Source organism: Phyllopteryx taeniolatus, chromosome 7 (assembly GCF_024500385.1).
Source record: "Phyllopteryx taeniolatus isolate TA_2022b chromosome 7, UOR_Ptae_1.2, whole genome shotgun sequence".
Classification (NCBI taxonomy): Eukaryota; Metazoa; Chordata; class Actinopteri; order Syngnathiformes; family Syngnathidae; genus Phyllopteryx; species Phyllopteryx taeniolatus.
Window position 1 is genome coordinate 23,809,928 of NC_084508.1, and position 27,832 is coordinate 23,837,759.

At 42.7% G+C, this 27,832-nt stretch overlaps 1 protein-coding gene across 2 annotated transcripts in view; it reads right to left on the minus strand.

The window, feature by feature from the left end:
• fbn2b (fibrillin 2b) overlaps window positions 1–27,832 on the minus strand; it is a 96,296-nt gene that overhangs the window by 36,528 nt on the left and 31,936 nt on the right. The window contains exons 7-18 of one of the 2 annotated variants that reach the window (XM_061779368.1): window positions 22,722–22,919; window positions 21,029–21,154; window positions 15,118–15,243; window positions 8,852–9,004; window positions 7,734–8,012; window positions 4,895–5,038; window positions 4,582–4,701; window positions 4,385–4,510; window positions 3,988–4,110; window positions 871–1,146; window positions 748–801; window positions 543–668 (exon numbers count right to left, since the gene is read on the minus strand). In XM_061779368.1, coding sequence (XP_061635352.1) covers window positions 543–668; window positions 748–801; window positions 871–1,146; window positions 3,988–4,110; window positions 4,385–4,510; window positions 4,582–4,701; window positions 4,895–5,038; window positions 7,734–8,012; window positions 8,852–9,004; window positions 15,118–15,243; window positions 21,029–21,154; window positions 22,722–22,919 — 1,851 coding nt within the window. Of the gene's footprint in view, window positions 1–542; window positions 669–747; window positions 802–870; window positions 1,147–3,987; window positions 4,111–4,384; window positions 4,511–4,581; window positions 4,702–4,894; window positions 5,039–7,733; window positions 8,013–8,851; window positions 9,005–15,117; window positions 15,244–21,028; window positions 21,155–22,630; window positions 22,920–27,832 lie in introns of those variants that run through there. The other variant, XM_061779369.1, reaches the window with a different exon arrangement.

A 27,832-nucleotide genomic window follows, 5' to 3' on the forward strand; every position in this document is an offset into this window, starting at 1 on the left:
TTCTGAAAATATTCCATAAAGGTTCTGCATCAAAAGAATTGACCTTGACAACATTGTAAATTTTAATACAGTATGTTATATAATATTTATACTCAGTGGTGTTTCTAATAACTGTGGTTCCCTTCTTCAGCTTTAGGAGCAGGACAAACTGAAACTTTTCTCAGTATCACTGCAAACTAAACAGCAATGATAAACATATGATTAAATTAATACTTGTCTGGCAGCGTGAATCAAAAGTGAATATTATTATTTTGTAATGTAAAGTCAGAATATTTGCTGTTTTTCATGTATTAGATCCTATTAGAATGTGCCAGTGTACCTAGTAAAGTTTCCAGCAGGTGATTTTTATTTTATATAGTACCACTACTGCACTACAAATCTAATTTGAAGATGAAGGTGGCAAATGTATAAAAGATTTGAGCAAAGCATTGAGATTTATACTCAATTTGAAAATGTACATACCTCGTCTCAGGTTGGAAACCTGGTCTAATAAGCCTCACTTAAATGTTATATCATTATTTTATTTTTTTAAACTGACTCACCAACGCAATTTTTGCCGCTGGTGTCTGACTCATAGCCGATGTTACAGATACAGCGGTAACTTCCTCTCAGATTCTCACAAATGCCGTTCTGACAAATGTCTGGGTCCAGGGCGCACTCATTGATATCTGGAAGAGAGTTGATAACAAATGTTTTATAGTAGCTGAAGGAGTGTTTCGTAGCAGCACTGATGACCGTCATACTGACCTCTGCCATCGGCAGTGATGCCGATACCGCTACTGCACACAGCCTGGAACTCAGCTGGAAGAGCATATATACAGTTAAAATTGATACAATATATCAACAATTGAAGAAATTAAGCAATGCTACCTGAGTTTCGGGAGGGACAGGGGTGGCAGGGTTCTCCAAATCCATGTTCAGGATTGGCGCAACAGCACTCCGATTTGGTCACCGCACCTGGGAAGGGCCGTGAGCATGTGCCCATCTTTATGGCACCGTAGCAGGTGGTCCTCATGTGCGTGTCCACACACACTCTCCCATCTACATCAATAGCCAGGCCCGGCGGGCACTCGCAGCGGAAGGAGCCCTCCGAGTTGATGCAGCGGCCATTCATGCAAATTCCTGGTGTCAGACACTCATCGATGTCTATTGGAGAGAGAACATCAAAGAAATTTTCAGGGTGCATGTCTCTGATGAGCTGATTAAACTATATTAGCAATGGGACTGTTTCTTGAACCACTCAGATTTCAAATCCGCCTCATTTTTTTCATCCGCTGATTGGTTGGTTAGAGCAATTCAGTTTCCAGTAGCAAAATTAATCAGTTTGCACAGACACACAAACAGTGGAACATCGGTTTTTGTATGTCCTAGTTTTCGTACAATTTGGTTTTTAAAGATTTCTTTTTTGCCATACTCTCAGTTTTCATACAACAGCTTGTTTTTTTTTTTGCAAAGTTGAAAATATTCCGTACCAAACTCATCCACGTGACTGTGTGACTCGGCCACTAATTGCCTGGAATCGTCATGGTGGTGAGCCCATGGGAAGGGGGACCCACTGTACCCTTTCGGGCTGTGCCAAGCGGCTGTGGCCACCAGGCGCTACAGAAGCTGGCTCTGGGGACGTGGAATGTCACCTCTCTGGCAGGGAAGGAGCCCGAGCTGGTGTGTGAGGTTGAGAAGTTCTGACAAGAAATAGTCAGACTCGCCTCCACACACAGCTTGGGCTCTGGTACCAGTCCTCTCGAGAGGGGTTGGACTCTCTTCCACTCTGGAGTTGCCCACGGTGAGAGGCGGCGAGCAGGTGTGGGTATACTTATTGCCCTCCGGCTTGGCACCTGTACGTTGGGGTGTGGCCGTAAGGTGGTCGGTGCCTGTCGTGGCGGCAGTCCCCGAACCCGTTGGTGGACACCAACGGTGAGGGATGCCGTCACGCTGAAGAAGGAGTCCTATCGGGCCTTTTTGGCCTGTGGGACTCCGGAGCAGCTGATGGGTACCGGCTGGCCAAGCGGAATGCAGCTTTGGTGGTCGCTGAAGCAAAAACCCGGGTATGGGAGGAGTTCGGTGAGGCCATGGAGAAAAACTTCCGGACGGCTTCGAGGAAATTCTGGTCCACCATCTGGGGTCTCAGGAGAGGAAAGCAGTGCACCACCAACACTGTGTATAGTGGGGATGGGGCTCTGCTGACCTTGACTCGGGACGTTGTGAGTCGGTGGGGAGAATACTTCGAAGACCTCCTCAATTCCACCGACACGCCTTCCCATGAGGAAGCAGAGTCTGGGTTCTATCTCTGGGGTTGAGGTCACCGAGGTGGTTAAAAAGCTCCTCGGTGGCAAGGCCGCGGGGGTGGATGAGATTCGCCCGGAGTTCCTAAAGGCTCTGGACGTTGTGGGGCTGTCCTGGTTCACACGCCTCTGCAACATCGCATGGACATCGAGAACAGTGCCTCTGGATTGGCAGACTGGGGTGGTGGTCCCCCTTTTTAAGAAGGGCGTGTTCCAACTACAGGGGGATCACACTCCTCAGCCTCCCTGGTAAGGTCTATTGAGGGGTGCTGGAGAGGAGGCTCCGTCGGGAAGTTGAATCTCAGATTCATGAGGAGCAGTGTGGTTTTCGTCCTGGCCGTGGAACAGTGGACCAGCTCTACACCCATGGCAGGGTCCTCGAGTGTGCATGGGAGTTTGCCCAACCAGTCTACATGTGTTTTGTGGACTTGGAGAAGGGGTTCGACCGTGGCCCTTGCTTCGGGAGTATGGGGTACCGAACCCCCTGATACGGGATATTCGGTCCCTGTACGGGCGGAGTCAGAGTTTGGTCCACATATCCAGCAGTAAGTTGGCTTCATCAAGCCGTGACCTCCAACTCTCACTGGAGCAGTTCGCCGCCGAGTGTGAAGCGGCTGGGATGAGAATCAGCACCTCCAAATCTGAAACCATGGTCCTCAGTCGGAAAAGGGTGGCGTGCCCTCTCCAGGTCGGGGATGAGATCCCGCACCAAGTGGAGGAGTTCAAGTATCTTGGGGTCTTGTTCAGGAGTGACCGAAGAATGGAACGGGAGACCGACAGGCGGATCGGCGCAGCGTCTGCAGTGATGCGGACTTTGTATCGGTCCGTTGTGGTAAAGAAGGAGCTAAGCCGAAAGGCGAAGCTCTCGATTTACCGGTTGATCTACGTTCCTACCCTCACCTATGGTCACGATCTGTGGGTCGTGACTGAAAGAACAAGATCCCGAAATGAGTTTCCTCCGGAGGGTGTCCGGGCTCTCCCTTAGAGATAGGGTGAGAAGCTCGGTCATCTGGGAGGATCTCAGAGTAGAGTCGCTGTTCCTCCACATCGAGAGGAGCCAGATGAGGTGGCTGGGGCATCTGATTCGGATGCCTCCCGGACGCCTCCCTGGTGAGGTGTTCCGAGCATGTCCCACCGAGAGGAGACCCCAGGGACGAACCAGTACACGCTGGAGAGACTATGTCTTTCGGCTGGCCTGGGAACGGAAGAGCTAGATGAAGTGGCTGGGGAAAGGGAAGCCTGGGCGTCCTGCTAAAGCTACTGCCCCCGTGACCTGACCTCGGATAAGCGGTAGAAAATGGCTGGATGGATGGAAAACCTTGGTTCCACTGTAAAACCACAATACAATACAATCAGCATCTCTGGTGAGTATGATGAATTTTATTGCATTTCTTTTGTGTTGCTGTCACATTATCCGATAAATATTAATTTTGAACTGCTCCAGATGATGTATGTGGCACAGGTATATGCTGCACTGCCACCACTTATTTCTCGTCACTTCCTGTTTTAATTGACTTCCCTGCATTTTTGTCCGAGCTTATGAATGTGTATATAATGTTGGTGCTGGTCAGTGTATGTGAAACAGAAAGTGTTTAATTCTGAACTGGACTGAATTGATCAATCTCAAGCTCATCATCCATTTAAGGACTCAAATTTGGACCAGAAACAAATTGTGCAAATATAGTCTCAAAATACATAAAGATACCAGTGCAGTAGCGTCCATTTGGTGCAAGGGCAAAGCCAGGCTTGCAGATGCACTTAAAGCTGCCGTCCTCATTGATGCACATGCCATTCAGACACATGTTGGTGGTGGCACATTCATCATGATCTGGAGAGAGAGAGTAGACCACAAAGAAAGTTAAGGAGACAAAGAACCACCATTTAATAGTTTCCCTATAGGGAAATTAAATTATAACATGCTTAGAAAACTCACTATATACTACAGGTAAATAGGTTAGAAACATCCACATACTGTACATTTCCATCCAACTTTAAACTTCAACTTCCTGGTCTGATTCCAACCCAATGGGCTGGGACTGGGCTTCTAAGGTCTAAGTTTATGCTTAGTTTAATAATGTAAAATAAGCAGTCTGTCTCCTTACCGATGCAGTTCTTGCCATCAGGTGTGAGTTCAAAGCCAGCATTGCAGATACACTGGAAGCTTCCCTCAGTGTTGACGCAACGCCCATTGCGACACATCACCCCATTGACGATACACTCGTCAATATCTACAGAGGAGAAATGAAATAATTAATTAATAATTAAGAGTTTAAGAAACAGATTTTTTTTTATGACATACCAACACAAGCTTGCTTGGTGGGTGTTCCCTGGTAGCCCTCATGACACTTGCAGTGATATGAACCCGGTGTGTTGACACAGTCGCCATTGATGCATGGATTACTCAGACATTCATCCACATCTAAAATGAAAACATAAAGCAAACTAAATCACTGATTTCCAATCGTTTCTAGTCGATGCTAAGTTCCATGTAAGTCATATATGTTAAGTTACAGAAACTGTCAGAAGGTGGCAGTGCAATGCTGTTGTTTGAACACAATGCATGGAGGGTGGAGATGGGGGCATATTTGATGGCATATGGGCAGATTTCTTACCAATACATTCCCCGCGTCCATCCTGCTTGTAGCCCATGTTGCACTCGCAGCGGTAGCTTGTGGGTGTGGGAATGCAGCGTCCATTCAGACACAGATTGGTGAAGTGCTTGCAGATATCAATGGTGTCGTTCACAGTAACGGTGCCTGACAAGACACGTCACAGAATTAAAAAATAAACCACAAAAATAAATAAATACATAAATAAAATAGATTTAAAAACAAAAACGGAGAGGTAATTCCAGAATTGCAGGACATTCTATGTCTCCTTCATGACATTTCAAATAATCCAGGCATAACACAGAAACATGCACTTGTGTAAATTATAGCTCTCCTGAGAAAATATATAACTGTTGTGAAAGTAAAAGGGATTCTTGAAATATTCCTATAGTCTCTCCCCCTTAATGACCAACTTACTTTTGAAATGTAACAGATCAAATATTTTATAAACTGTTTTTTAATGTTTTTGTTGATACATATCCTACGGAAGCGCATTGCATTCACTTGGATTAAAAAAAAAAAAAAACTCCTGTTTTTCTGAGTAATTTTTTTGAGGGCTTTGTTTTTCTGACTATTTTTTTCTGTTTTTCTGACAAATTTTTTTTCCACCTGTTTTTCTGACTATTTTTTTCAGTTTTTCTGACAAATTTTTTTTCCACCTGTTTTTCTGACTAATTTTTTTCCGAGTAATCGGGACACATCAAACTCACGCGAGAACCTGCAAACTGCAAGTGACTCTTTGCGGACTCACTAATGGCGGATTACTGCTCGCACACCTTCAACCTGCCTATACACGTTTACCTTACCGGTTCAATTGCATTGCGCATTGCATTCACTTGGATTAAAAAAAAAAAAAAACTCCTGTTTTTCTGAGTAATTTTTTTGAGGGCTTTGTTTTTCTGACTATTTTTTTCTGTTTTTCTCCCAGTGTCTTAAACCCATATAAAAATAAAACTTGATCAAACTGAATAAGCCGGTCATGTTGCTTACTACGGATTCCGCAAAGAGTCACTTGCAGTTCGCAGGTTCTCGCATGAGTTCGATGTGTCCCGATAACTCAGAAAAAAATTAGTCAGAAAAACAGGGGGAAAAAAATTAGTCCGAAAAACAGAAAAAAATAGTCAGAAAAACAGGTGGGAAAAAAATTAGTCCGAAAAACAGAAAAAAATAGTCAGAAAAACAAAGCCCTCAAAAAAATTACTCAGAAAAACAGGATTTTTTTTTTATCCAAGTGAATGCAATACGCTTCCGTACATATCTTCCTTGCATTAATTAAAACATTATTACCTTTAATCACAGACATTTTTTAAATAGTAGTAATTATATATAAAAAAAATAATAATAATCCAGCTCTGTTTTTTTTAAATACCGTATTTCCACGACCATAAGGCGCACTTAAAAGTCTTAAATTTTCTCCAAAATGGACAGGGCGCCTTATAATGCGGCACGCCTTATGTGTGCACCGAGTTTCAAAATCGGTAAATTTTGTTGTGTGACTTTGATAAGCGCTACCGCTTGACTGACTGGGAGCATTTCCTGCCGAACACTGCTTATATAGAGGAAAGGCAGACGTGACCGAGCACAGCATGCAGATGTTAAAGAGGGAAGGGTGCGCGTGAAGGAGGACGCTAAAGGCACGCCCCCAGTAGGTATATAGCGCTGGTATGTGTATTGTGCAAAACAAAATCGGTTTGGCTAATGACCCCCGAAAACTGCACCTACGAAGAGACACGCTTACGAAGCACAGTTTAAACTGCAAGCTATCAGTTACGCGGAGGAACATGGGAATCGAGCATCCGCGAGAGAATTCAAGATCAACGAATCCATGGTTCGCAAGTGGAGGAAGCAGGAAAATGAGCTTCGCCAAGTCAAGAAGATGAAGCTGAGTTGCCGCGGAAACAAGGCGAGGTGGCCCGAGTTGGAAGACCAACTCGAGCAATGGATTAATGAGCAAAGAACAGCCGGGAGAAGCGTCTCTACAGTCACCATTCGACTGAGTGTAATAACTCTGAGCTCGCCATCATTCCGGGAGACTTGACGAAGGAACTCCAACCGCTGGACATCGGTGTAAACAGGGTGTTCAAAGTGAAGCTGCGAGCGGCATGGGAGCGATGGATGACAGATGGCGAACCCAGTTTTACTAAGACTAGGAGGCAGCGCCAGGCGAGTTACGCCACAATTTGTGAATGGATTGTGGATGAGGATTGATAAAAAAATAACGTGAGTACATTGTTAAATACTTCAATAAAGTACAACCGAACTCAGTTTTGCTCCCGCTGCCCTTTTAAAAACATAGTTTTAGCGTTCATGCATTCTACCGTATGTTTTAAGCTAGCGTATGTTATACCATGCCTGCGCCCAATAATGGCTTATGTATGTGTTAAATACAGAAATAGACCCCGTTACTGAGACTGCACCTTTTAATACTGCGCGCCTTATGGTCGTGAAAATACGGTACATGTTTTTCAGGTGCCTGATTATCTGTAACAGGGTTCGCCCGAACACACTAAAATATTAGCCAAAACTAAAATACTGGCTAATAAAATAGCTCATAAAAGTGTACCATCGATTGTTGAGCTGGACGAATCAAATTATACGATGGTTTATTACCTGTTTTTTCTTGAAAACATAACACAAAAGTACATAGTAAATTGTCTTTTTTGAATTGATTTATTTTGGTGCCTAAATTTTCATCCAATTTTGGAATGACCCAGATGCTAAATTAATTAAGGTCATTGTTAATGCAATTGTTCACACAGCAGCCCTCTGTGTAGTGTGTGAGTCCGACTCAATGTACCATTCACAATCACTATGTGATTGACTGGTGACCAGTCTAACTCACCTATTTGGTGATGGGTCATAAGTCCCCCTCCATTCCCTCCAAAGCTTCCTCCGTTGCCGCCAAAGTTGCCTCCGTTCCCTCCGAAACTTCCACCATTGCCGCCGAAACCTCCACCGTTGCCTCCAAAACCGCCTCCGCCATTGCCCCCATTCCCATTGGAAATACTGGGAAACTTCTGTCCGTAGTTGCCATTGCTGTTGGGGAAGTATCCGTTGGGGTAGCCGTTGGGGAGGCCGTGTCCCTGAGGAACGCCCACGATACATAAACGACGGAACTCATCTGTGAGATAAAAAAGAGAGACGGTAAGTACTGGAGGCTTTACAACCAGTTCATTATTATTCAAAGCAATCCAAAAAATGATGGTCTCACACAAAGAGGTCTTCTTAGATTTTTACTGAAGAGATGAGAGCTATCAGTCTGAATTCATGAAACTGCTTTTTGCCTCAATCTTTCTGGTTTTGCTGTGCTAGATTATTACCTCATCCAGGCAAGAGGTAATGTTTTCCATTGCATTTGTTTCTTGCATCAAGAACTTCTCAACTACAACCCCAATTCCAATGAAGTTGGGACGTTGTGTTAAACATAAATAAAAACAGAATGAAATGATTTGCAAATCATTTTCAACCTATATTTAATTGAACACACTACAAAGACAAGATATTTAATGTTCAAACTGATAAACCTGATTGTTTTTAGCAAATAATAATTAACTTAGAATTTTATGGCTGCAACATGTTCCAAAAAAGTTGGGACAGGGTCATGTTTACCACATCACCTTTTCTTTCAACAATATTCAATAAAGGTTAACAATATTCAATAAACGTGAGGACACTAATTGTTGAAGCTTTGTAGGTGGAATTCTTTCCCATTCATTCCCAAAAACAATTCCCTTTTGGTGCACATCTGTTTCGTATCATGCTTAATGAATTATCAAAACTCCACCAAAGATGTCAACCTTGCTGGAGGTCTGTGCTCTACTGAGTGCCATTTTAGTTTTGGCTCATAAACCATTTACAATCAGCTGCGTAAACTTTCCATCTTTAGTGGAATGTAAAGGACATTAAGTGTTCTTGAAACCTTAAGATTTAATGTATGTTAATATGTGTGTTTACACTCACCAGACCCCCTCACAGGGCACATCTCGGGAATCTGTCCCAAAGCCCAACAGCGGCCGGTGTCACAGCAACATTGCATCTTGGTATACTGGCCAGTCAACTCAGCAGCACAGCGACCATTAGCCAGTGCAGAGAAACATGTTCCCCCACGCTGGTCTGCAATTGGATTGGACATGTAGACTGTTTACTCTCATTATACTGTATATGTAGTATATAGTGTTAATAAGACAAAAAACGTAAAAGTTGTTTCTTCTTTCTTCCACTATGATCAAAAGATTATGATTCATGTTAGAGCTATTTTTGCCTTATACTACAGCAACTGTTGCTTCATTAAATACAGTACATCAGCAGATTCAGATCAGATCCTAAAGAAGAGCAGTATGAAAAAATAAATTGTACGCAATTTTGAACTTTCATTTACACTGTCTGAGAGTATTTCTTTAGCAATATGAGGCACAAGCCAATTTGGTAGGCTATGTACCAACACTGTCGCATTCTATTTATTTTTTTAAAAATATGTGTAGTTAAATGTAACAATTAATAGAAAAGAACTGCTGAAATAAAAATCTCATGACCATTAAGGAAATTACCCGCAAAATACAAAACTTTGAATTATTTTTGTAAAGACTATGAGATTAATGTATTTATAAAACTGTCAATCCAATACTGTACCTCTTTCTTATGTCTAAAAACACAGTACTGTACATGTTTGAGCTGTGAAGATATATCCATCTAAAGCCTTCGATGGCTAGTCCCAAGCCCCGGTCCACAAACTGGCTGTCAGGTCGGACTTAAATATATTTAAAAAAAATCTCCCCTCCTCGCTCAGCCACCTTTCTCTGTGTAAGGTGCGCGCACTCATAGCCAACAACGTGGCACTCTAAAGTGGCCATGCTAGCTGACTATCTGAAGGGAAGAGGCATTTTTGGGGTGAAGGCATAACTGCCTAGCTAATGTTGCAATCACAGTAGATAATCGCTGCTGCAAATTAAGAAGTACAAGTTTATATATTGGGGGATGTGCGACTTATGCCAGGGCCCAAGCGCGTCACTGAGCCCCCTTTTACCCTTTTACCCACGCCACAAAAAAAATCAGGAAAACTGAAATGGTGAAAAACAGTTTAATGCTTTATCTCCAAAACTGAGTACCACATAGTTGTCAGTCTGTAAATTTTCGGCAATTATCTTCAAACATGTATAAAGTAGTTAGAAACAATCTTTAAATATGGTGCAGGTGTACTTTAAAGTATATACTTCAAGTATATACTTTCAAGCAGGAATCTTTATCAGGCAATATGTACAAGAGGACTATATAGTACACCAAAAGACCCCAGCATCTGCTGGTTATCATTACAGGTGGACAAGAGGATTTCTGGAGTGAACAAAACAACATTGGTAGCAGGTGTGGTCAGAGATGCAACAGACTGCATAGTGCACTCTTCAATTATAAAGGGCACTGTGTTGTTAAACCTCAGATAATAAAACAAGTTGGTTTTTTTCCCCCCAGCCATGCAACTGTATTACACACATGAAAAGGTTCCAGGTAATAACTGCTCTGGAAACAGCAGCGCTAAGGCAGACGATGCCCTGCGCCCTCCAGGGTGGGTGGGGAGGAAGTTCTTTTATGGGTCAGCAATGGGGAAAGGTTGCCCAGGGTCTCGACTAACTGCCGGCATCTAAGGGGGCCTCCCCCCCCAAAAAAGAGATATTTGTTACAGTTTGACAGGTCGGGGTCAATGGGGCAGAAGTTCGAAGAGCATGTCTAAGTGAAGAGAGAGATTGGGGGGAATGAGAGTATTTTCTGGAAATCACTCGATTAGCAAGAAAGCATTCATACAGTACAGTGTGTGTGTGTGTGTGTGTGTGTGTGTCGACTAAAGGGGTTAAAGAGAAAGTTAAGCATTATTGGAGGAGGGGGAGGGGTGCATGTTAGGGGTCCCACATGTCGATTATCTTACTAATGAGCCAGCAGTCTGGAATGAATCAGTTGCATGTGGAGCAATTCCTGCCAGTTAGATCAGAACATTAGTGGGGCTCTGCTGTGTGTGGGAATACATGAAGTCCACACACACACACACACACACACACACACACAGGCATGTTTTACAGATATGCATTGCCATTCCTTTCTTAATGTGTACAAACTTGACACATGAGTTAAAACCCATTAAGATCCCATAGGACTTCGATGGGATTTGCTGATGAGGATGCCGAAGACTTTTAATTAGAAGCAGATGGCGGTTTCTGCCGTAGTGTTGTGCCACGACACCAGCATATACTTTCATTTGAAGAGAAGTGTTTATAGAGCCTAACTGAGTGGACAGATCTTTTACCCTGGCTTCCACCGTGTGACAGGCCATGAGGCTTTGATTACTGCCACGCCCTCCCGACAGCCCCCACTGGCCTCCTCTATTGCAGCATCCATGCAAGACATCCAGCGCAGACCCTGTCACCTTGCCTCCAAACAGCAGACATGAATTCTGGAATTGGCCTTTTTATTTGGAAAAAACAATTTGGTTGGGCACCAACAACAACAAACCAGGAATTCCGCGAATTCTTGATCTTTCGGGTATTTTGATGAACGGATGTCATAGACGACTGATTACGACACCTCCTTCCATCCAGCTATCCATTTACTTTGTGTACCACTTGTCCTCACGAGAGTTGTGGGTGAGCGGCACAAATGGGAAGATTTTCCCAGGGCCCTGAGCATGGGGGCCCCTGGGTTTTAGGAAATGGAAGTGCGGGTATTTTGAAAGACTGTCATGTCGGCGAATTCTTTCCGATTGGCAAAATTCGTCCGCTGCCATCGTATAATGTTTGACCGGGATACTGCACCCCCCCCCCCCCGCCCCCCCACCCCCGTCCGCCTTCCCTCATGACCAAAAAAATGAGCATGCTGGGGCCCATTCATTGAATTTATGTAGGGGAGCCCAGAATCTGGTGTTGCGCATTTGGTGGCACTCTCATGCAAATGAAAATGTTTTTGTGCGTTATCGTACATCCGTATGAATGACGGTGAGTGTTTTGACAAAGACTATCTACTTTTCCCAAAAAAATTTATTAGATCGTTCTTGAGTAAACGTACCCTAATAAGGGTGAGTACCAGTATGCTTACTCGCCCTTGTCTTGCACAAATCATTCATTCATATATTGTACAATGAGCGGTTTTGTGCACTTGTCAAGTTGTTACCAAAAATGAAAGAAGTTTTAGTGTTAATTAAAAAATAATAATATTCTAACACTGTCAGTCTAATGAGGAGCAATGCAGAATAGTTCATTCCGTATTTCTCTCCATTCCAGTCGACGTTGAGCTCAGGCCAAGATGGAGGTGTGACCTGAGATTACAGGCTCTTAATATTCCAAGACGATATCAAACGGCTACGTTGGCGGGTCTGGCTTCCTTATCGGTCTCCTCCGTGTCTTGTCTGGTTCAATTTGGAAGTGGGACAAAGGCCAAGGAAGGATGTACGGGGGTTGTGTCTGGCACCTGTTTGATTTGTTCTTGCTCTCTTTTTTCTTCTTTCCCTCCAGACAGCTGAACAGGAGCAAACCCTCAACTAAAAGAAGTGAGGTTGGGATACAACTCAGAGGATGGAGGGGAAAAAAATTAAACCCAATCATGAAGAATGTCGATCAATTTTGAAGAAATACAACATAAAAACAAAGCGGGAACTACCATTTAGCCTTTCTCCCGTACAGTATTATAAAAAAAATCTACCAACAAGTCTCTTTAATAGCTGCCTTTTCACTCTTTTCATTCACATTGTTTGTGTTGATTTTAAATAAGGAGACACAGGTTCGAGTTAAGGTTGTGACTCACTAGGCACCTTGTGACCAAACTCAAGTGGACATATATGGGGCTTTTTATTCCTGTGCTTCCAATTAAGGGAAATACTTGATACTTGACCGTTGAACTGAGGCGGAGAAGGCTCACTCTTGTTTGGGCATGACAATGCTCTGAGGCACAGATCACGTTGTCATAGTTTGGTGCGAAGGGAAAAAAAACAAAAACAAAAAAACGCGGACACGCTTGTATAAGGAAGCTGGCAAATGACAAAAGAGGTATCGTCCAGCTATAGTGATGCTGTATGGGAGCAAAAGATTGCTGACACATCACTAAATCTTGCCAAAAGTCTTCTTAGAAAGGCTCTTACATTTATGTATGCCTGTGTTTATAAATCATATTACTACATCTCTGTCATCTCTGTTAGTAGTTAGTAGTCACTAATTGCGTTTGATTCCCATTCCTCTCCAACATGTTTCCCCTTTAAATGTCATAAATCTGACACTTTGAAGGAGACCACATGACAGCAAGCTCATGTACTGAATACTTATATTGCGTGTCTTTATCCATAGAATATGTTATTAAGTATATTTATTTAAATATCGTGTGAAAGCTGAAGCATGCACACACCCACAGCGTCTGAGAGCTGAGATGAGGCCCTTATTGTTCACGTTTTGAAAGCTGATTTTATATACAATTTGTTTTAGTCATTCAAATTTGGCAGGCTTGTTAAGATTACTCTTCTCTGTGCTGTGTCGAATTTACATGCCATTTTTTTGGGTCTGCTTAGTGCCACTTCAATATGGCCGACGCACTGACATACCCCTGATAATGGCCAACACGATCGTTCTTCAATTCATAGAAAATGCAGTGCGCTCTACATCTCTGAACACTGTACTCTCAGAGCACAGTGAGAGCGTCTGATTGAATTTCCAAATGAACCCGAGATACGGAAGGGCCCTCTAACCGACGTGCCTACGTGGCGTGACTTCGTTCCTATAGAAGGCAATGCATGGACATTCAAATTAGTCGTAACTTGCCCATTTTTTTACCGATTTTCATGAGGGTTACAGTTTGTCAACACCAAAGCGTATGCTATCAATATGCCATATTTGATAGAAAGCAAATAAATAAATAAATACATGCATACATACATACAAACACACTCACACCAACAGGTAATTTAGAGTCTCCAATTCATGCGTGTTTTTGGGATGTGGGAGGAAACCGGAATGCTCGGAGAAAACCCACACAGGCACGGGGAGAACATGCCAAATCCACACAGGTGGGGATGGGGATTGAACCCGGGTCCTCAGAACTGTGAGGCTGACGCTCTAACCAGTCGGCCACCGTGCCGCCCCATACAAACATACATACGTAATTATACATGAAACGGACACCAAGTTCCCTTGTCATAATTGTACGGTGTTCAACCGTATGCAGCACAATGTGTCGGCATCCTTGGTCTTTTGGTTTTCTCGCTGTCCACACACGTGGAATGCGCTGACGACTTTGACCTCCCTAGTTTAGCATCACTGTTGGCATGGAGCTCAAAATGGGCATGTCGTATCTACTTATACATACCTGTTGTGCCTCTGGTGTCAAAGGACTGGTCCATCCCGGAGGTCACGCCCCCTAGTGGCCTGGTGGACTGCCATTGTGTGGCGTGAACTGGCATTTCTCTCTTGCAGTTATTTTTGGAGCATTTTTCTTTTGCTGTTGTTTTTATTTGTGATTGTAGCGTTTTTATCTTCCTAAATTTTTCATTTGTTGTTGTTTTCTGTGATTGCATCATTTTTATTTTTTTCTTTAAATCTTGCAGCATTTTTCTTTTACAGCATTAGCCCCTGTCGGCCACCGTACAAATAGGGCAAGTGTCTTTTTTTCCCACTTTGGTTAACAGTTTGAGCTTGGCGGAGGTCTTATTAATAGAATATGGAAAGGCTTTTTCAAGCAGCCCCAATAACGTGTCTATGTACGATTAATTGTTGCATATTATTTGTCCAAACAGACAAAAGAGCAGACTTCTTAATACACTTTATGAGTCATTTCTGTATTTTCAACAAATGTCCTCCCAACAACAGCAATCTTTGAAAATATTTACAAAAAAGGCTTCTCACACTAAAAAACAAAAACAAAAAAAAACATTTTCTTTTATCATAAACAGGTGTTGCATAACATGAAATGCATAAAGCACTTTCCTGGACTTAATCTTATAAGTAAACACCTGGTTATGTTTCCTGTGATAGACTTCAAGAATACAGTACATTAACACCTGGTAATGTTTCATGGGGCGCATCAGTGAGGTATGGTGTGTATCTGTGTCTCACCAAGTGTAAATTATGCTGTGGAGGCCAAAGAGTACATGAAAGTGTGTTTGTCTGCTGGCCAGTCTGACTCATCACGCGCACGCTCGGATGTGCGAGCCAATGAACGAAAGGTAAAAACGGCGGAATGTTGCCCGGACATTTGCCGACACTCACCCACACATCTGGAGCCGTCTGTGCTGGAGATGTAACCACGTGGGCAGGTGCACACGTAACTACCAGCTGTGTTGGTGCACTCGCCTCCATCACACACGCCAGGGATGGTGCTGCATTCATCAATGTCTGAAACACATTCATTTTGATTGTCAATGATGCATTATATTGTGCAGGTTGATGTGTAATTAGCATTTTGAAAATGAGTAGCTCGATTTTGAGCATACAAAAATAAATAAAATTATATAATAATTCTGTATTGCCATTTAAAACCCACATTACAACAAACACTTAAATTTTATTCTCAAGAATAAGCAATTAAACCATAAATAAAATAATATTAGAAGGTTAAACACAGTGTAAAAAAAACTAATTCAAATTAAATTTGTCGTGCTTTTTGACACATCCACAATTTTTGGGGATGTTTTTAAATGATATTTAAATAATAATACAATACACATATTGTTATAATGACATGTCTGTGACAGTGTCAGTCAAAGCTGTGAATTATTATCTTCACATTTTTGATACAACTCTTATTTTATATCTCATTAAATTTTTTTAAAATTACATTTTGTATACGTCTCAGGGCATTGAATCGATCGCAACTGGACTATTCTGGTATACATTTTTCACTCTTTGTTTCTATTGTAGCCATTTGCTAAACTCATTTCAGGTCATTAATGTACACACAGGACCCCAAATTGACAGAAAAAGATGGAATTGTTGAAATTTTTGCAGATTTATTAAAAAAGAAAAACTGAAATATCACACAGCCATAAGTATTCAGACCCTTTGCTGTGACACTCATATATTTACCTTGGGTGCTGTCCATTTCTTCCGATCATCCTTGAGATGGTTCTACACCTTCATTGGAGTCCAGCTGTGTTTGATTATACTGATTGGACTTGATTAGGAAAGCCACACACCTGTCTATATAAGACCTTACAGGTCACAGTGCATGTCAGAGCAAATGAGAATCATCAGGTTAAAGGAACTGCCTGAAGAGCTCAGAGACAGAATTGTGGCAAGCCACAGATCTGGCCAAGGTTACAAAAAAATTCTGCTGCACTTAAGGTTCCTAAGAGCACAGTGGCCTCCATAATCCTTAAATGGAAGATGTTTGGGATGACCAGAACCCATCCTAGAGCTGGCCGTCCGGCCAAACTGAGCAATCGGGGGAGAAGAGCCTTGGTGAGAGAGGTAAAGAAGAACCCAAAGATCAGTGTGGCTGAGCTCCAGAGATGCAGTCTGGAGATGGGAGAAAGTTCTAGAAAATCAGCCATCACTGCAGCCCTCCACCAAAAAAAAAAAAAAAAGAAAGAAAATAACAGCAGAAGGACTCCGAGATGGTGAGAAATAAGATTTTCTGGTCTGAGACCAAGATGGAACTTTTTGGCCTTAATTCTAAGGAGTATGTGTGGAGAAAACCAGGCACTGCTCATCTCTGTCCAATACAGTCCCAACAGTGAAGCGTGGTGGTGGCAGCATCATTCTGTGGGGGTGTTGTTCAACTGCAGGGACAGGACGACTGGTTGCAATCGAAGGAAAGATGAATGTGGCCAAGTTCAGGGATATCCTGGAGGAAAACCTTCTCCTGAGTGCTCAGCACCTCAGAATGGGCTGAAGGTTCACCTTCCAACAAGACAATGACCCTAAGCACACAGCTAAAATAACAAAGGAGTGGCTTAATAACAACTCTGTGACTGTTCTTGAATGACCCAGCCAGAGCCCTGACTTAAACCCAATTGAGTATCTCTGGAGAGACCTGAAAGATGGCTGTCCCCCAATCTTCACCATCCAACCTGACAGAACTAGAGATGATCTGCAAGGAGGAATGGCAGATGATCCCCAAATCTCGGTGTGAAAAACTTGTTGCATCATTACCAAAAAGACTCATGGCTGTATTAGCTCAAAAGGGTGCGTCCACTAAATACTGAGCAAAGTGAATACTTATGGATGTGTGATATTTCAGTTTTCTTTTAAATGTAAATGTCTTTGGCAGAGCCGATCGATGACGTCGTTGATCGGATGGGTGAATTATGACATGAAACCCAAATGGCCGATCATCATAAAATGCTAATTATCGTCCGATACCGATCAATCCGATCAGATCGGTGTAAAGTCTAGTGGAAACCCAACCATTGATCCCCTAAGTTGACAATAATGACTGCTGTTGAGGCCTCTCTTCAATACAATCTGTTATTTTGCGTCCCAAAAGAGTGATACTAGTCGTGGTTGGGGTATGCTGCTAACTTAGGGGATACAGAGTTGAGTTTCTACACCAACACACAGGCTAGAGCTGTCCTAGCTAGTCTATGTGCATGAACTGATGAAGCCTGCTCAGAAGAGAGGCAAAACGTCCTCTAGGACAACCAGAAGAGGGCAGTTGCAATCGATTCACTTCCCTAGGAATGAAATGACCTGGATGAATGAGAATATTCACAGGTACATTTTGTATATTGATTAAACACCCTCAAGGAGAAAGGCGGGTTTGGTGCCTTGCTCAAGGGCACCACAAGAGTAGTTAGAAAGGAGACTAGCATCTCTCTAAAACAGTGTTTTTATTTTATTTTTTTATTTTTTTTTATGCAGTGGGGCTTGAATGGTGTACCTCTGGTCCAAAAACCCAAGAAGTACTTAGTCACTGCAATTATGTAAAAAGAGATATAAAATTATCATACTATAATGATAAAGGAAACATACTGTATAAAATATCATAATATATATAAATAAGTGTTTTTATGGAAGGTTGGTATCATATTGTGTCTCTCTTAAATATATTACTTTGGAAGACTTGAGAGGACGTACTCCACTAACATGGAATATTGTTACACACAACCAAATAATCACTCACTTATTCCAGTCAACAATGGGTGCATGAAGTCATCCAAGCAATTACGTCTTTGTTCTTTAAAAGGGATTAGAGCTGCAAACACAAGACTCTTTCAATATGAAGCTGCTAATTTAATTAAGGTTCCATATAGTGGGAGAGAAGAACTCAATAAACCCCAAATGATATGGCAATGACCCCGAGAGTACCAAAGCACAGTGCTGAGGTGGCCCACCTATTTGTGGTATGCTTTATGACACCACATTAACTGACTATTATTCACTCAGGGTTTGGGCTTGAAGGGTTCTTGTTGCTTCACGAGGGGAAACCCAAAGTGAAGTTCCACGCTGTATCAGATTTTTATGATGTGTGCCACATATTTTTTCACATGTGCCATTACTGCACCGCTGTGGGGCATAATTACATCTTAAATGCCCGTGTGGTTCATATGGCTTGACTATGATTATGTGTTTTCCCCTTTACAATTGTGTGTTAGTGCATTTTTTAGGACTATATACTGTAATCTACACTACATGGGGGAAACTATTGAGGTAAACATTTTAATTAATTAATTAAGCCAACAAGGCATGCAACAAAAATCTTAATTTATTTCACTGAGACATCGAGGACGAGCGAATGCGTCCAAATTTTTGACAACATCTGAGAAACGTCTGTGTCTTAGTGCACAAAGCAAGATGAGTGCGGTATAAAAGACCAGTGTCAGTGATGTCCAGAGATGGTAGTAACGAGCTACATAAACTCCATTACAATTACTTTACTCTGGGATATATTGTACTAGTGAGACTAGTTTTAAAGCAACATACTTTTTACTTTGACTTTATTTATTTATTTTTGTTAAGACGAAATGCTACTTTTACTCCATTACATTGAGCTTCATTCAGTTCGCTATCTGTATTTTTATCGACAGTTATTTATGATTACTTGCACTATTTTGTTTTGTTCAGAGAGGCTTCTGTTACATGACTCTGTTTCAACAATCCAACGAAACTACTAGTGACGTTTCACTTCATTTCACCAATCAAACGGAGCCAGGAAGACGGCACAGTCTCAGCAGTCTTACGCAGAAGCAAATTGACGCATTTACATGAAACATGGCAGATGGGCTTCAAATCACCCATGAACTGAGTCAGGGTAAGCGGTATGGAAAATGCAGGAATGGACTGCGAAAAAGAACAGCTACGTCATGCGCTGTCATTTGTGTCTGCCTAAAAACGTCAACAATTCAGCCTAAAACAACTCCACTTGGAGCTTCAGAAACATAGTCTGTCTCAGTCTGCATCTGCAAAATGTAATTTGATGTCTGTGTGATATTTAATTCTTATTAATTAATTATTTGGAGTACTACTTTTTACTTTTACTTGAGTCATATTATTCGAGTAAGTAAGAAATTTCTTCACTAGAATTTTTTGCTCCTCTCCCCAACTCTAGTGCTGTCTTATCTCACAAATAGACCCAAAAATAAATAAATAAATACCCAAATCTTTTAGAACTTGAAAGTTTGGAAACAATTATAGCCGCAACGTAGTGACCAACTCCTCTTCCTGTAGGTGTAATGTGTATGGTCGATGCATGTAAGGAAAGTATGTAAGAGAAAATCTTACATCGATTTATCCCATCTAAATACTAGGGCAGTAAAGAAGCTGAGTGTGAGTGTAACTTAAAACATAGCGAAAGTGTTCCTTTGTTCAGAAAGCTGGTTGGCAGTGTAAAGACTGTACTTATAGAGGGTAAAATGGAAGTACAGGTTAAAAAAAAAGAAGTATTTAGTGCAGACTCAAGTGAAACCAGACCATAAAAACCAGGTGCCTTTTTGAGCCACAAACAATCAGACTCCCACATCTTACATCTTAACAGCACTTTATCTAAAGTGCCTTAAAACCTCAGTGAGGGATCTCAGCTTGTGCTTAGAAAGGCAGAAACATGACGACCCGACAAAAAAGGACCCCTGCTGAATGGTTCTACTCAGACCTTGAAGATCCTTACAGACTGATAATACCCGTCATAATTGTCCTTCTGTTTCTAACTGTTTTGTTAACCATTTCAGCTCTGCTACTGTATTTCAGGAAACATCATTACTTACACTCATGCGACCACAACATTAGGTACACTTGCAAACTCTAACCAAATTGAATGCAAGAGCTGTATTAGAAATACATATATATATGATTGGCGATTGGCTGGCAACCAGTTCAGGGTGTACCCCGCCTTCTGCCCGATGATAGCTGGGATAGGCTCCAGCACGCTCGCGACCCTAGTGAGGCGAAGCGGCTCAGAAAATGGATGGATGGAGTCAGCCAGAGGTGTGAGAAATGCAGTTATTAATGCCCTTTCACCATTGTTCCTGTCATACTGTGTTGTTTTTTTTTCACATTATGGACAAAAGTTCTGTTTTTGTTTTAATTCCTCTTTGTATATATATATATATATATATATATATATATATATATATATATATATATATATAAAAGAACATTCAAGCAACAAGTTTTTCGTCATGTTCTTGAGATTGTTGGGTGAAGTCTGCAGCTGGCTGCTAGTGTGGACTGAATGGGTGACAACAAGTATTTTGAGGGAAATATCCCATCAGCAACATATTGAGGAAAAAAAGAAATATGAACTAGTTAATTTTTTGGAACGGTGAACTTAGTACAAAATGTTGAATTATGAACTATGAACTGAACTACTGTAGTTTATTTTGGGAACGGTGAACTGAACTTTGAACTAGTTTACATGGCAAATTAACTTTCCCTCTCTCTCTCTCTCTCTCTCTCTCTCTCTCTCTCTCGCTCTCTCTCTCGCTCTCTCTCTATATAACCTTGTGACACCACGAGGGTTTACAATCGTGTTCACATATTTGTGACGGCTTAACAAAAACTTTCAACAGTTGTGAGCCCCAGAGCAATCATTTTGGTATTACTGGGGTCACTAACAGACCCTATATTTTGTATATTCTGATTAATATTCTGATTGTTTGAAATTGATCATTTCCAATTTGCTATCCCAAAGCATTTTAGAAAACATTTCCAATTCTATAATTGCTACTATCAAGACCAGACTCACCTTCACATTTATGGCTAGTTTCGCTCTGACGGTGGCCAGCGGGACATTTACACTCGTAAGATCCCACAGTGTTGATGCAGTTACCTCCAGCACAAAGACCTGGTACTGCTTGACACTCGTCCACATCTACCAGCAAAAGAGACAGAAATTAGTCAAAACAAGCACAAGCGTTCTGATGCTGTAATATAGTGTAATGCAGCATATCAAACATATCCACAAAGTGTTTCAGGTGGCCATTTTGTCAGATTTTTGTTAACTTATTAAAAGATTTTACAATGGGAGTGTCAGCAGAATGAGTCGTAACTTCCAGCAAGATGAGCTTGTTGGAACAGGAACCAAGGTTGTTAAATGTAAAGTTTTCCCAGAATTCACATTGAGTCACTTTTCCCAGTATTGATGAAAGGTCAGTCGGTGGGCTCCTTGAGAAATGAGTGTAACGCCGTGCATACACATTTTCACAAAGTGGATTTATTTCCCTCTCGACGCCCTTCAGGATCCAAAGAGGCTTGAGCATGTGCAGCAGAGAGACTCTTAAAGAGGCGGTTTTCAATCTCCAGAAGACATTCAATTCAACCTCTGCTCCACTTGAACACAACACTGTCTGCTCTTCAGGGCGAGACACAAAAAAAGCATGTTGCCGCCAACACCGTGATGGAGCCTGGAGTGCACTCCTTACATTTGGATTCATGGTCACGTACACTTTGTAGTGGTTCCAGCAAGACGTCACTCTAGGCTCTCTGGTGATTTGGTGACTTAGCATATGTATTAAGCGCAATAAACAAGGATCTGTTTAACCTACAGCCAGGAACTTGAAGCCCCATCTAATGAAACCACTTTTTGTTGAGTTAGACACATGCTTTTTGTATGCTTAATTCCTTTTTATCTTCAGTTTTCTTGCAGAACACTTAGTTAAGTAGAACCCCTAAAGTCAAATAACATTGCACTGATAATGGCAATTAAACTAAGATTTTTATGAAAAATATGTCACTAGATTCACACACAACTATGGATTTCTTGCTTTTCTTTGGCATCTTTGTGACTTTTTTGGTGACATTCCAAAAGATGGACCAGCCTCAATAATGTAAGAGCAATACATGCAGTATATTACAAGGCAGCTCACATTCAAAACAACACAACTGGAAGGGATTCATGGCATTTCAATTCATTTCATTGGAGAAATCTAATTTGAGATACAAGTGTTTTAAGTGGTAAGTTAAAGCATTGAATTAAACTTGCATCTGAAGTCATCACTGTAATTATATTTCCATTATTTCATATGGGAATGTTTGATTGTGTTCAACAGAACTTCCACTGCAATTAGAACTGATTATATTGCCTCAAACTTTACTAAAGCCCAATTTCTTCTTGGTCTCATTTTATTTTATTCTTTTATTCTTTTTCATTATATACTGTATGTAGCTAGTTGACCTTTTGTTTGGCGGGTTTGACTTCTGGCTCTTCTGTATGCTCCAGATTCTTCCCATCCCCAAAAAAGCTACAGTTACAAAAACTGGGACACTCATACAGATATGTAAATGTGCATTTTCCCACGAAATACGCATCCAGTAGATGTAAACAGGCCTCTGAATTGTTGACACTGACCTGGAGATGTTGCCGGATGTTCAGTGGAGGTGATGACATAATGAGTAATGTTTGCAGTGGTGAGGAACATTAGCAAAGGTAACTATCTGACCTTGGCATGCTCCGGTCCGGATGTTAGGGATGAAGCCTCGTCTGCACGGGTGCGGCTGGGCGGGGCACTGTTCGCAGGGGTGTCCCCACGCTCGGCCAATGGTGGCACAGCATAGTGTCTTGGTGCACACGATTCCACTGAGCTGACCCTGACACATCTGGTTGTTCACTTGCGTGAAACACGGCCCAGTCCTGTAGTCTGTTGTGGCGAGAGCAGAAACGATTGGTTAATCGCTGACATTTGATTGAATTATGATAACACTCTGAGTCATTCCACTGACCACATCTGGTGCTGCGGAGGAGGATTAATTTAGGAGACAAGATTTGAGTCACTGATCTTTGGCAATGCATCACAGCATGATTTCAACAGCATGACCCATTGACCTTGAAACTAATCTTCACTTTCATTGTTTTAAGTCGCTTTGGATCGATGACTAGACCACAAAAAGAAGCATTTACAAGTAGCAGCTTTCACCAAGACTTAACAAAAAACAATACTTGTGCCGGTAGCATCTTAACTAGTCTTATGAGAGCACATGTTAGCCACTGCCAGACAATTACAACCCTGCAACGGATGTATAAACATTCCATCGCTTTTTCAACCTAGAAGTGACCAGTGGTAGCATTTGAAATAAAATGACACAATAGTCAGCTAACTGCAGAATGTCATAATGGCGTTGTGACAACCATTCACTCCAAAGTTGAATGGGACAATGCATTTTCATTTGAGTGAAAAAGCATACGCAGTCATGGCAACACGCCTCTTGCGAAGCGTGCACTCCATTAGACAAATGTCAGACAGATGTGCATATCTGTTCTACCGGGAGACGATAGCATCAACAGTGGAGATAATGTAAGTAAAGACAAAATGATCTCATGCTGAAACAATTTTTAAGCAATACAAATGTTCTTCCCTTCAATCACTTGGAGCCCCTTAAAAGAGAAATTGCAACTGGAGGGCCAGAGTAAACAAGCTACATTTTAAAAACAACTAGATTGACACAGTAGATATCAAAGTGAGACTGCACGGTCAGCAGTTTGAGTAGTGACGTGGAGAAAAAAGAGCGGTCTGCTCCGGTGTGACCCACAGAAGGAGATGGAGAGATAAATTAGTGTGGTGTCCACTGGAGTTCACAGACTGATTGCCCTTAGCAGCTCCTGGTGCTACATGAAAAGTGATCGCATACTGTATGGAGGATGTTTCCCCTTGCAGCCGCGTGTCTTGGACACTCGGGTGAACAGATGGGCGCAGCTGTCAACTGATCACCACATGGTGGTGAGTTGGCTCCGATGGTGGGGGAAGATGCCAGTCTGACGTGGCAGGCCCAAACATATTGTGAGGGTCTGCTGGGAACGTCTGGTAGAATCCCCTGTCAGAAGGAGTTTCAACTCTCAGCTCCGGCAGAACTTCACCCACGTCCTGGGGGAGGCGGGCGACATTGAGTTCCAGTGGACCATGTTCAGCGTCTCCATTGCTGAGGCGGCCGACCGGAGCTGTGTCCATAAGGTGGTCGGTGGCTGTCGAGGCGGCAATACCCAAACCCGTGGGTGGACACCAACGGTGAGGGATGGCGTCAAGCTGAAGAAGGAGACCTATCGGGCCTTTTTGGCCTGTGGGACTCCTGAGGCAGCTGATGGGTACTGGCTGGCCAAGCGGAATGCAGCTTTGGTGCTCGCTGAGGCAAAAACTTGGGCATGGGAGGAGTGCGGTGAGGCCACAGAGAATGACTTCCAGGGGGCTTCGTGGAAATTTTGGTCCACTATCCTTCGTCTCAGGAGGGGGAAGCAATGCACCATTAACACTGTGTATAGTGGGGATGGGGCGCTGGATTGGGAGACTGGGGTGGTGGTCTCCCTTTTTAAAAAGGGGGACCGGAGGGTGTATTCCAACTACAGGGGGATCACACTCCTCACCCTCCCTTGTAAGGTCTATTCAGGTGGCTGAAGACAGGTGGCTGAAGAGGAGGGTCCGTCGGTTTTTGTATTGGTCCATTTTGGTGAAGAAGGAGCTAAGCCGAAAGGCGAAGCTCTCAATTTACCAGTTGATCTACGTTCCTACACTTATCTACTGTCACGAGCTGTGGGTCGTGACCGAAAGAACAAGATCCCGAGTACAAGCGGCCAAAATGAGTTTCCTCCGCAGGGTCATCAGCGAGGGGCTCAGACTATAGCCGCTGCTCCTCCACATTGAGTTCAGCCAGATGAGGTGGCTCGGGCATCTGATTAGGATGCGTCCTGGATGCCTCCCATGTGAGGTGTTCTGGGAATGTCCCACCTGGAGGAGACACCGGGGATGACACAGGACACACAGGAGAGATTACATCTCCCGGCTGGCCTGGGAACGCCTTGGGGTGTCACCGGAAGAGCTGGATGAAGTGGCTGGGGAGAGGGAAGTCTGGGCTTCCCTGCTAAAGCTACTGCCCCCGTGACCCAACCTCAGATAAGCGGAAGAAACTGGATGGATGGATGGATGGATGGAGTTCCGGTTGTTTGGCTTTTGGTAAGGGTCAAACAACAGTTGGGCTAAAATTCAGCCAAGACAGTGTTTCTTCAGTAGAGACTGTGGCTCTTTGAGTGGCTGGAAAAGTGGCTTGTTTGTTAGCTGGAGCAGAAGCTTGTGTTGTAGTTGAAGCAGAAGCTTGGTTGCTGGCTGGAGCAGAGACTTGGTCAATAGTTTGAGCAGAAGCTTGAGTGGTAATTGGAGCAGATGCTTGGATGGCAGTTGGAGCAAATGTTTGGTCAGTGGTTGGAGCAGAAGCTTGGTCAGTAGTTAGAGCAGAAGCACGGGTGGTCATTAGAGGAGAAGCTTGGGTGGTAGTTGGAGCAGAAGCATGGTTCCTGGCTGGAGCAGGGACTTGGTTGGTCATTAGAGCAGAAGCTTGGTTGGTAGTTGGAGCAGAAGCATGGTTCCTGGCTGGAGCAGGGACTTGGTTGGTAGCTAAATGGTAAATGGGCTTTCACTTCTATAGCAGTTTTGCACCCAAGGTACTCAAAGCACTTTAACACGGTCTGCTCACTCATCTGCTGATGACGCAGCATCAGGAGTAACATCCATGTCTCATCCATCAGGTTTTTATTTAACACTTACTATAAAGAGGCCAGTTCCAAACCAGCCCAAGGTTTGTTTCAGGCAGCTGATACACTGGTAAACTTTGACCTTGAAAAATTAGCCAAATTAGCCAACCAGTCATAGCTGGCGATAATAGGATACGATCCTCTCACCTTATCCAGAAAACGTGAGGGCTCATGTATGTCTGTAGCTTTTATACTTGGAAGAAAGTTGGAGCAAAGAAAGACAAAATTGTCTCAAGGTTGAAGTGAGAAAAAAAATTATTCTGTCTGGAACTAAAGTCTTCAGCACTTTCCCATCATTGCTGTCCAGTTGTGGGATCGTAAAGAGCGGCTAGGGCACTGACCCAAGCAGTTGGAGGAAAAGAAAAGCGGTGAGAGAATAGAGGTAAAAAAACTGATTTCAGACTCATTAATAATGGCAGAGACATTTCCAAAACTCTCAAGAGGTGGATTGGAATGATAAGAAACTTGAAATATGAGTTGATTTCATGGTAAGGAAGCCATTATCATTCATACAGATGTTCCAATGAAAGGAGGTCAATAAGTCAAATGAATATAATTCCGTGTGCGTGCGTGTGTGCGTGCGTGTCTGTCTGTCTGTCTGTCAGCGCATGCATGTGATTTCCAACCGGATGTCGTCTCGAGACTTTGTACAGCTGGTAATTTGGTTTTAGCCCAGATGTAATGTAACACACCTGTTGTGTGTCTGCACACACATCTTGCAGTTTGATTGCATCCTTTTGTTTCTTTAAGCTGATATAAATAAATGACTGTAATGTTCAGATTTATTTATTTGCATATGCGTGTGTGTCTATGTCTTTCTTCCAACCATAGCACTGTTTCTGGGTCTTTTCACAGCCATTATAAACAGGCCTAAAATGTCTCTTTTACTTAAATGAAGTGTAATGTTGTGTGTAAAGTGAAGTTGAGATGAGAGAAGCCCTCAGTCAGCGGTCCAAGGAACTAAAACAGAAAACATGGATCAACTTAAACCATTATCGGTCCTTTCATCTATTCAGCGTTCACATTGTATACAGTACTTTGAAACGAGATGTCACTGTGTGTGCAGCTAAGCCATTGTGCAGAAAAAAAATGTCCATCACTTCTTTGACTTTTATTTTAGGAGGGGGAAATATGCCCTCACAATGGTACCCAGCATAGGCAACACTGTTGAGTACATGCAGGGTCCATTATTCAGTGTGTTGTAGTGTTTTCTTTTACATTTGATTGGAATGAATTCGATATTTAGCATTGACCTCGGCATTCCAACTCCATGACTTTTGTAAATATTACCATTGTGAAAACCAGGAACAGCACATGCCATTGTAATTATGTTTTATAGATAACAGCAATTGGTACCAAATCATAATAAGGGTACTGATTCGCGCGATATCCCCAAGACCTCCCTCTTTTCACACATTAGCCAATCACAGCCGTCATTCACTGCCTGCCTTCGTCTTCTTTTTTGTTTGTCTCCTTTCTTGTTCTTTTGATGTTAATGTCGGTTGGCAAACCAGCTCATTTGTGCATTATCACCAGCAACTGGAAGTGTGGAGCAGAAGTTTGTCAGCAACAAAAAACATAATTTTTTTTTTTAAATCGGCAAATTTACCGAGGAGATGAAAAATGTACACCCAGTGTGTTGAGTCAAAATGTGACCATTCCCAGTCTGGAGCCCTGAAGTGTAGTAGAAGGTCTCTGGTGGCACGGTGGACGACTGGTTAGCACATCTACCTCACAGTTCTGAGGACCCGGGTTCAAATCTGGCCTCGCCTGTGTGGAGTTTGCATGTTCTCCCCTTGCCTGTGGCGGTTTTCTTCTGTACTCCCACATCCCCAAAACATGCATGGCAGGTTAAACGAAAACTCTAAATTGCCTGTAGGTGTGAATGTGGGTGCAAATGGTTGTTTGTTTAAATTTGCACTGCGATTGGCTGGCGACCAGTTTAGGGTGTACCCTGCCTTTTGCCCAGAGTCAGCCACTCCAGCACACCCGCGACCATAGTGTGGAGAAGCGGTATGGAAAATGGAAGTCATCTCA